This window comes from Nematolebias whitei, chromosome 9 (assembly GCF_014905685.2).
Source record: "Nematolebias whitei isolate Nwh7 chromosome 9, NemWhi1, whole genome shotgun sequence".
In the NCBI taxonomy this organism is placed as follows: Eukaryota; Metazoa; Chordata; class Actinopteri; order Cyprinodontiformes; family Rivulidae; genus Nematolebias; species Nematolebias whitei.
Window position 1 is genome coordinate 29834671 of NC_056506.1, and position 11044 is coordinate 29845714.

At 41.3% G+C, this 11044-nt stretch overlaps 1 protein-coding gene across 1 annotated transcript in view; it reads left to right on the forward strand.

Annotated features, from left to right (window-relative positions):
- The first annotated feature begins 699 nt into the window (after positions 1–699).
- LOC119415058 (solute carrier family 22 member 23) overlaps positions 700–11044 on the forward strand; it is a 71039-nt gene continuing 60694 nt past the window's right edge. The window contains exon 1 of the mRNA XM_037682192.1: positions 700–1211. Within this exon, the coding sequence (XP_037538120.1) occupies positions 789–1211 (423 nt within the window). The 5' untranslated portion in view covers positions 700–788. The remainder of the gene's footprint in view (positions 1212–11044) is intronic.

The window sequence follows — 11044 nt, forward strand, 5'->3', positions numbered from 1 at the left end:
GGTGTTTCATATAATGGGCGTGGCCTACATTTTAGCTCCTCCTACCTGTTTACAGGCTATCAGTGGATTACAATCATTTGGATTGTATAAAGTTAGGCCTATCAAGATTGTATAACATAGTGTTTTTAATCCCAAGTCTTAAACAGCACACCGACTTAATAGTAAAAAATATTTATTTTTCAACATTTTTATATGTAAACACGTCGCTATGAATAATATTAATTAGCTCGACAAAGTGAATACATTTATTCATATATATGTGCATTTATTTGTATTAAAATGTTTTTTTGAAATTATTTCCCCCCTCTTTTTGTTGTTTTCCTGAAACTCGTCGGTGTTTCCTGGAGGCCATGTTCTTGTCGGGACTCTACCTGTGGCCAGGTGTGTTACCTGTGACTCACACGCGACGCGCTTCCGCGGCTGCCTCAGCTGAGACGCACACGAAGCAGTGGAAACAGTTTAGGTTGTTTCGTCATTAATCCGTTTAAATCTTGAGTGTGTTTTATTGTTTTATCAAGTCAGCCCCCCCTTCCCTGGGTTTTCGGTGGCGAACAGAGGGAAGTGCTTCCTGCCATCCCAACAATGAGGAGGTGCGTCTTCTTTCCGTTCCACTGACGGTCTGCGCACCGCCACATACAGGGAGCTCGGAGGGGAGGGGAGCATTGACGCATTGTGGAAGGAGGGAAGAGAGAGGGGGGGAGGTAGGTGCTGACTGCAAACACCCGGCTTCCCTTCGCTCCACAACCGGAGGCAGCTCTCTCTCTCTCTCCCTCTCAGTCTCGGGCGACATGGCCGTGGTGCAGCTCGAAACGGGGGACGCGCACCAGCCGGAGAACGGCTTCGTGGCCGCCGAGACCGCGTCCCCCCCGGGGCAGCTGAGGCGCATCGACTCCGCCGTCCTGCCGTTTCTCGGGGGCTTCGGGAGGTACCAGAAACAGCTGATCGTGCTGACATGGATTCCGGCGTTGTTCATCGGCTTCAGCCAGTACTCGGATAGTTTCCTGCTCGCCCAGCCGAACAGCACGTGCACCCAGCCGAACATGAGCGATCATCAGTCGTGGCTGCCCGGTCCTCATCATTACCACCGTCCTCACGAGGCCGGGGAGAACTCCAGCAGCCACGATGACACGATCAGCGCGCAGTGTGTCCCCAACTGCACCGAGTGGAGCTTCGTGCAGCACACTGGGCTCGACCAGAACGTGGTTACTAAGGTAAAGCTGTCCATCCCCAGGAAGACAGGGGGTGTTGTGTCCATGCACCAGGACATCCTACCCCCTTTGTTCATTTTAGGATCCATTTATGTGATCAGGCGTGTAAGGGAACAAAACTATGGCTCATATCGGTGTGCAGTGCATCCCAGGCTGTGTTCAGTTTTTTAATTTGAGGATTTCAGGATTGACAGGGCTGCCTGTTTGGTTCCAGTTGGGAGTCCAGGATTCCTTAGTGTGAACTGGGCTACCACCAGGAGGGGGGACGGGGAGGGGGGCATTGGTCACCCCTAAAATAAATTGGTGCAAACACACCCTCCCCCAACTGGCCTCCCTCTGGCCAGTCTTATCTTCCAAAATCCCAAGCTTTTTCTACCTAAATGGGATTAGTAGAAGCTCGTAATCATGACAATAAACATGTTTTTTTAATGGTTTGAAATGAAAAATGTTCTTCAAAACTAGTCTTTCTGAAAAGGGACAACGGTTAAAGTGGACAAACTCAAAGAAATATCGCAACTTTTCTTTTATACACTGGCATTTGCGAGTGACACGCTAAGTTCTTTTTTTTTAATGTGTTTTTAGTTCACGTGCTTTTATATCTACTGCCTACAGCTATCTAATATCTAATATACTGATAATTACCCAACTAATTCAAACGGTGCTTTTGCGTAACAGTTGGATGTGCTTATAAAGGATGCTGATTATGAGATATGTATATGTTTAAATACATCGAAATTTAAGAAAGCACAAGCTTTAATATGTTGAGCTATTTTGAACAAGTAATATCAGCTGTAACTGAAAGTAGACCTAAATCAGAAATGCATTTCCTACTTCCAATGGTGGTGCATTTTATTTATTTATTTATTTTTAAATAACCTATGTGTGACGATATAACAAAACTCCTGAAATTCTCTTTAGGCTTTTGGTTTTGGTGTGGCAAGACCCCCAAATGACCGCCCATTTGAAAAATGTCTGCAAGTGCCCCTGGGTGAGAGCGTGTCTTACTGTCGCTGAGTGATGCTGTGCGGATGCACAACGATGAAACGACTCAAGGCGGGGATACACCAGTTTTTAGTTTGTGGGGTGGGGATACAAGGGGATGGAATCTGGTAGAAATAATATAACTCTGAGTCTTTGATTGGGAGTAAAGGTCATGCGCTTGCTTTAGAATAATGCAACCCTATCCCTGACCAAACATCACCCACCCTGTAAGCACTACCCTACCCAAACAGCAAGAGGATGTTTCTCCACCTTCCAATGTGCATATCAGCCTTTTTTTAATTTAGGGGTAATATAACTACGTATTTGCACAGGTTCCTATTCATCTTGAGCAGAATGAGGAAAAATCAACAAACCATAAATCAATGTAATCAAAAATATCCACACATTTTCAAATTGTAATCTAAATAATAGTCTGAAATATTGTGCATGTGTAAAGATAACATCTTAACCTGCACCCTTTCGCCTTTTAGACAACGGTATAAAACGTGTATTAAATGCTTGGCACAATGAAACCAGTGATCACTAAGTGTTTGATTTAAGGCTTGGCCTTGAACTTTGCCATATAAAGAGTGTCTTACACCCTGAGCATGCATCTCATGTAATGCCAACAGTCCATCTGCTTCTCGCTGATAATGCCTCTGTTGAAATGAAGCAAATTTAACTGCTGCTCTCACATTTTAATTTAGCTTTGAGCTGAAACGCGCTTTACTTGATTTTATTTCGCATCCACAGGCTAGTTTGAGTTGTTGCGTTAAAGGCCAATGCGATAAACATGCATTTATTTAAAAAAAAAAATCATTATTTTTAACGAACGCTGACTTTTGTGTTTTTAAGTTGGATTTATGGAGTAAGTAACAACTGACTGGGCGTATTGGTATTACTCACAGCCTGTTCTCTTATGGTTTCAAACAAACTAGGTCTCCTGTACAAAGGCTGCATGGAAATACTCCGGCCTTACTGGAATGTTGGCGCTCCAACTTGTAGTTACAGTCATTTGTGTTGCTTTTGTACATATTAATAATGTCGTGTTGACACTACCAACACTGCACATCAGTGACAAGTACACACATTTGATTAGATTATCTCGTACTGCTAGTTTTCCATGCTACTTAATTTCTGGCAAGGTTGCCACTGTGAGAAATTCATCAGGGCTTGTAGAAAATTAAAGGTTGTTTTATGTTGAGAAATGACAGGGTTGTAGCTGTTTTGGTCAAAACTTGAAAACGATGATAAGCGCTATTCCATGCGATATTGCGTGAGCTTGCGCCACCTGCTAGCACTCACTGTATGTGTTGGGGAGGACTCTCACCTTCTGCCCTGTCAAATTTTAGAGCACTGTCTAAAAATTTGACTTGAGTTTTTGTGTTTGCCACCACGACAGACAAACAAACAAACATACAAATCATTGCCCGCCTTTTGCATTTCAGCAGCGGCCAGCATGAAAACAGAGCTTGAAACTCACCACTGGCCTTTTGTGTGTAATAACTTTGCCTGCCACTTCCTTTTCCACTTCCTTTTCCCCCACCGCATCACAAGAGCTAAGATGGGACAGTCCAGCAGGAAGTGATGGCCTGGTAGTTCTCCCCGTGTTTGGACTGCTTGGGTATGATTGCACATTGGTGGGCTCAGCTATCTGTGACTCTGAATCCCTCAAAAGCAGAACCTGATAAAACATGTCAATGTTTTTGCCAAACCCATACTAACCCTTCATAATGATCACATGAAGCTAGAGTGTGGCGGTTCTTAAATACTTACCCTATTCCACATGGGTCAACTTAAAGATAAAAGCTTTTCTGCTCACATCTTCTTTTCTTGTTTTTGTCTGATGGTCACAAAGAAACAATAAGGCAGCATGAGATCAAGTGGTTTAGACAAATCCAATGTGGTAAATGTGGAAACTACCCTAATTGAGTTGAAGCTGTCCTCAGGGGGTTCCTTTTAATTGAGCTGAGCCTTGGAAATGAGAAGTTATCATCAGGAGTTACTCAGGGACAGTGTTCTTGCAGCCCAGCCACTCATTCAGATGGGTAGCAGCTTTCCTGAAATAGTGACCTGAGAACCTCTTGAAAGCACACATTGACCTCTATGCCGATGACGCAAGAATTTTGTTTTCATATTATAATCAGATGGGTTTGGCAGCTAATAATCTCTGGTATTCTGAAGTCTTGGGATTTCCCTCTTGTGATAATATGAGGTACTTTTGGAGCCAACCCATTTAATGATGGCCAACACGGCCAACTAGGCCTGTCGCAATAAACAATAAATCAATTAATTGCATGATGAATGAAAAAATATCGACCTCATTTTCATTACCAGCTTTATCGTTTCTTCGTGTCTCTCTCCTTCTACTGAAGACACGGCTCAACTCGGGTGATCTTCACTGACCCTGACTCCCTTTCTCTTTAAAATCTGTTTTAACCATCCAAAATAGCGTTTTTGGATCGTTAAAATCAGCTAAGCTGAGAAGCTAAGCTACGAGCTAAGCTAACAGGCCGGCCTCTAGAATGATCCTCCATCTTGTCGAGATCCAGAATTCACGGTTGAAACTCGTGCCTTCGTGTAAAATGTTTTTTTTTCTGCAAAAAGAAGCAGAGAACTTGTTTGTTGTTTTTTTTTATTTTATTTTATTTTTTATTAAAAGCTTTGTGTGAAAAATGCTATGCTAAAGAGCTCAAATCACTGAGCGTCAGCCCATGTCGCGTCAAGAGCCCTCCCTCCCATTTTTCATAGACGCACGGTGCTCAACTATCCATCCTTTGGTTCAAAGTCTTATACTGCCATCTGGTGGTCAAGAAAGGTACTACACTCCAAACAAATCAACATGTCTTCTAAAATTTGACAATGAATTATTGTTGAATTTCAAACAATATTATCATTTAATGCAATCATTTCTGAGACAATTCATCGCCGAGCAAAATTTGTTAATGTGATAGGCCTACGGCCAATTGACCTTTAAAAACACAAAAATGGCTAAAACGCAGTTTGTTCAACACGGAATGACCTAACATTTGGTGTGATAGTTGCTGAGACTGATTCCCAACACATCTGCTGAGCGCTAAAATCTTGGTTTAAAAAATTGCCATGAACTCTGTGGAGTCAGCTTTGTCTATTAGCAAAATATCTTTTGAACCACTGAATGGATTTGAGGTAAAGTTTCAGGTAGGGGTGCACGATAAATCGGCCAGCTGATTTATCGTCCCCGATTTCCTTAATTTTGGGTGATCGGCGATCGGCTGACACTTACACGAGAAAACGATTTTACCGATATTTTGTAGTTTTAACAAGAATTGTCTAAACTTCATTTATATTTCAGAGCACTGCCTCATGGCCAGTTAAAACAAGTTTGTATTGTTTCTAGGATATTGTTCAAGGGTATGTTTTTCAATAAAATAATATTGGAAAATTGAAGGTGCATTGTGACCTTATAACACCTGACAGTGTCGCTTATAAAACAAAATCAGAATCCGCAGTTCAACTGCAATCGGTGCACCCCTAGTTTCAGGTAATTATTATCTTTTCAAACCAATCTAATAAAAGATGGCCACCAAAGCCAACCCACCTTAGAAAACACAAAATGACTATATTTTTTGTCAAATTCAGATCTCTTCGCTAAAATAGTTTTAGCATTATTTATTTTTCCCTTTTATTAGGTCAGGAGAAAGAAAGGTAACCTGTTTTTAAAAAAAATCACTGAACTTGTTAACATATCGAAGAAGGTTTGGGACAGAAAACCTTTTTTTTTTTCTAACTTGAGACATATTTTGGATAAAAGCATTTGCTAAATGAATCTAAAAACTATATGAGGCTGTTTAACAATGTTATGCATGTATATGTTACTTTAAAAGTCATTTTTGAAGGTGATAGATCGAAAACACTTTGGTGGGTGCATGTGCTCTCTGTATCACTGTAAAAGAGACCCACCCCCCATATCTGAAAGATGAAACTGCATTTGACCACCCTTGCAGGCCTCTCTCTGCTCTTGTGTCCCTCATACTGTTTACCCAGCTGGTTGACTCCTTTCACTGACCCTGGATCAGCGAGGGACTCTTTTGAAACGGTCCCAGCTGTCGAAATGCGACGACCCCAGTGCAGATACGCAGTCAGCCCGCAGTGACAGCCTCTCACTGTGTCAGCTGTGAGGGGGCTTGTGTGTGACCAGAAGATAAAACTCGGTTGAATCTCTTTTGAGAGTGTGTGACAAGTGTGTGTGCTGCAGGCATGTTTCTGATCATTCCTGTTTTGCAACGAAACAGACTTGATGAACAATGCGGGGGTGTCTGACTTTTGATCATAATTTAAGGTTGTTTTTAAAAGTTGTGCAGTGGAATTCAAATTGTGTGTGTGTTGGTTGCTTTTGCACAAAGCCCTCATTAGTACGATAGATGCGTCGTGTGAGGCTGCTCGACCAACCGGCAATGGTTTCTTGTTTCACCATCTGTCACTGCTGATATCAGCAAAGTGTAACTGCCATCAGTCAGCCTTTGAAAGACAGCTGCCTCATAAGATTGTTGTGACTTCCTTTCCCATCAAAAATGCAGAATTTAAAGGCCAGTTGCGCACCGTGTTCCATGCCACCAAGTTAGACGAGGATCGTCTTATGTTGGAAAAATGGCAGACTTGTAGTGTTTTGATCAAACCTTGAAAATAACATCATGCGAAATCATGTGCAATATAATGAGATGCCATGCTCAGAGTGGTGAATGACTGTCAGCTACTACCACAACAAATTATAACTTGATATCTGTAAAATGGAGGTATTTCCATATTTTGTGTTGACTCGTTTTGATTAGCTGTGACAGCCTTCCTGAACTGGATTGGTGCCAAAAGTAAACCAGATATAAATGTACATGCAATGATTACTTTCTGAAAGTTGCATAAATAACTGCCCAGTGGTTCATGACATATTTTGCTAACAGAGTTGATGTCAACTGTCAATGCAAAAAAAAGTAAACAGTTAATGCTAAATTTTTACTGTTAATGTTCACTAATTAATGCTAATAAGCAGAGGTTTTGCAGAAGGACTAGCACTTGACGTATGTGTTGTGAATGAGTCTCAGATACAACCACATTAATTTTAGCTCAATATTTGTCAAAATTAATTGAATTATAGCCAGTTTGTTTAAGGTCAGTTGGCTGTGACACCTTTCTTGAATTGAACTATTAGCTCCAAAAGCTAACCAGTTGTAGATGTACATCCAATGATTTAATTTTCATAAAAGTCTATCTATAGGGGATATTTTACTAACAGACATATTTTCATTCAAATTGTTCATGGTAAAATAATTTATCCGACAAAGTTCAGTCGGGTCATCTGGACAGTTTCTTTTTTTGTTGTTGTTGACGTTTCGTCCTTCATCCAAAGGACTTCATCAGTCCGAGGAGCCACAACAAACTTAGTCCCACAAGCAGCACACAGTCATAGTGGATCAACCAGTTTGCTGGTGATAAGATGGTTTCTGGGGCCCACCCTCTCCCCCGTCGACTCCTCTGAGGCAGCCATAGCCAACGTGGTTCAGAACATCAACATCATGCTCAGTAATCCAGGTTCATTTCAATAAACCCAGAGACCATTTTATCACCAGCAAACTGGTTGGTCCACTATGGGAGCGTGCTGCTTGAGTTTGTTTGTGGCTCCTCGGATTGAAGGACGAAACGTTTCAACAAAAAAAGAAGCCGTCCAGATAACCTGACTGAAGTTTGTCAGACTTTTTACCTGGATTATTGAGCACGAACTTTGATAAAATATGTATATTTTTTCTGCAATTTGTTGCACTCAGATTATGTGTTAGGGATAAGTCTCTGCTACTCCCACACCAAACTTTAGCTCATCTATTAAACCAGGGGTGCCCAAACATTTTCATAGGTGGGCCAGAACTGTCTAGATGAAAGGACTTGTAGGCCAGAAAAATCTGAATTTAAGAAAGAAAAAATAATATTTTGTGCTTTTTTTTATCCTAATTTTTAACAACTTATTGTGCTTTGAAAGTTAATTTGCATTTATTTTTATAGGCAAAAGAAACCCCACCCTCTTTAAAATAGGGGGTGGAGCTTCAATCACTCATGGATGGCCCAAACGTGTCATCAAAGTTCTGAAAAACCATCCGGCTAGCGGTCGCTAAAACAGATTCATAGAAGGTTTGAAGGGACACCGATACAGTTGATCAACTTGTATGTCGACGATACCACTTTTTATTATTTTTAAAATGTCCAATTTCTATTGATTATTAACACAACTGAAATTATTTTCTTTGAAAACACTTGTTATATTTAGCCAAGTTTTATGAATTATTGTCCAAAGTTCTACTTTTTTGTAGGTCAGTGAAGGTTTGTTGTAGGATAAAGGGATTTATTATAGCTAAATATTTGTATTGCACTTAATTTCGCTCATTTTGAGAAGATTATTTTGATCTTTTTTGCTGTTAAACCTAAAAATTATATTTAAAAAGTATCACTATTAAATCTAAAGAACATATGCAAAAACTTATTTAAGCCTGTGCATCAAAATTATACCATTCTTTAATTGTAGTTGAGGGCTGCACAAAATCACTTCAAGGGCCGCAAATGGCCCAGGGGCCACACTTTGGACGCCTCTGTATTAAACAGACTGACCTATAGCAATTTTGTTTTGTTTTTTTCAAGGTCAGCCATCTTTAATCAGTTTGACTGTAGCAGTTAATCAGTCGTAGATCAACATTTGATGATTACTTTCTGCAACTTCCATTAAAATCTGTTCAGTGCTTCCTGATATATTTTGCTAACAGACACATGAACACATACAAACACACACAGACATAGACAAAAACACAACTGTCTATCATCGCCGTTGGTGATGGGCGACAGATATGTGAATATGAGTAGCAAAGAGTTCTCACTTTGCTTTCTCTCACATTAATTTAATAACAGAATGCTCCCACCCCACCCACACCACCACCCATCCATATCCAAACATATACCACAATCATGTTAAAGATTTTCAGCCCCTCAGTGATGGTGCTGTGCTCAAACTTCTACTTGGAAGCAGAAGGAGTCAGATAACCTCAGTGATGGTCTGTTGCTAGGCAGTAACTATGCAGTAGTCTCTGTTTTCTCCCTCCTCACAATTTGAAGCCTCACTTATCCCCCTTCTATTTTTATAGCTTGTCACCTATCAACATGTCTGAAGACTGTGTTGTTTTCTTCTGTTTTCCCTCATATCTTTTTGTAAGTTTGATTGCTACATCAGCTTTTTGTTTTAAAGCCCCCCAACCCCACCCCAGCCTTGCTCGCTCTCTCACTTGAAACCTCCACCCACCACCGTGTGGTTCACTGAGTGCAGAAATGTGCAGTTGTAGCCCTGAGCTCCTTCGTCTTCCAGTGTCGCTGGTATCATTGGACGGTCAGTCATTCGAGAGAGGTCGAAACCCTCTCAGGGGAATGAAACTGATTTACTCTTGGTCTGTTGTTGTTGATTATCTTTCAGATAATGGATTTATGCTTCTGAAGTCGTTCTGCTCTGCTCATTTATTCCCAAATGAATAAGACATTTAGAACAGTGCAAACTGCATAATTTACAGGAGCAGAGCAGATAAGTTGCATGAATTTTAAGAGATACTATCCTTCACAGGTTTATGATCTTCAGTTTTCCCCATTGCGGATGCTCTCTGGGGTGTGTGTCTGATGGAGTATGGGACACGTTGAGGAACGTTGTACGTAGTGCACGCTGCGTGGCTTCTAAACAAGGGACGTTATTAATTCTTTGGAGAATAAAATGCTGCCATACTCCGTTAATCTGGTGACGTGTTTCATGAACACATAATACTTGTTGTGTGAGCTGCATCGGTTCTGGATGTGGCACGTGACACGACAACGCTGGCGTATCTTGGGTAGTCATATGTTTATGATGACTAGCCCGGTCACCAACGCTTCAGACATGGCGTGTTGATCCATGTGCAATCAGAGAGTTTCACATCAGTATATAGACTTGTCACAGTCTCAGAAGGAGGAAGTTTATTTTTTCAAGCTTGCTTTGTTGACCTGTGATTGCACAACAAGAACTTGTCTCTCCCCCACCCCCACCATCATTTTCTCTGCTGACATTGATACTGAAACCATGAATGAGCTGCGAGCGTCGGTCATGTGACGGCTGGGTGACTCTGGGTAATCCTGAAGCGTTCCATTCTGCTCAGGTCACCATGGCTGGAGGTTAAAGGTTAGAGCTTCTGAGAGGACAAACATCCATGATAACAAATATCCGCTCATTACAATATGTGTGTGTGTTTCTCTCCAATGAGAGGCTGTGGTTAAGGTGCAGAGTTGAGTTCAGTAAGCCACATGCACAGAGACAGCACAGCACACCTGCTGTAGTGACCACACCCTTTTCTAGCTGCTCCTTTTACAAGCAAAACCTATACCCTGCCTATGCTTCTGCTCTAGTTTTCTCCAAACCATCTACATTTTGCAGCTAAGATTAATGATGAACGTGAGGTCATCAGGTAGTCCCCACACCATTTATACTCAATTCAGTTCATTTATATAGAGCCGAGTCATAACAGAAGTTGTCTCAGAGCACTGTACAAAAACTTTCACATACATAAAAAAGCCAATTAGTAAAAGTTCTCTATTTAAGGAAGCCAGCAGGTTGTGTTGAATTTTAACTTCATTGCAATCTCTCATCCTGAGCAAGCACAAAGGCAACAGTGGAAAGGAAAAACTCCTTTTTAACAGGAAGGAACCTCCAGCAGAACCAGACTCGGGACAAGCAGCCATCTGCTTTGACTGGCTGGTTGAGAGCACAGGAAGTAGAAACAAACAAACGCAGGTCCAGGTGTACTTTTTATTGGAGGAAAGACAGAACC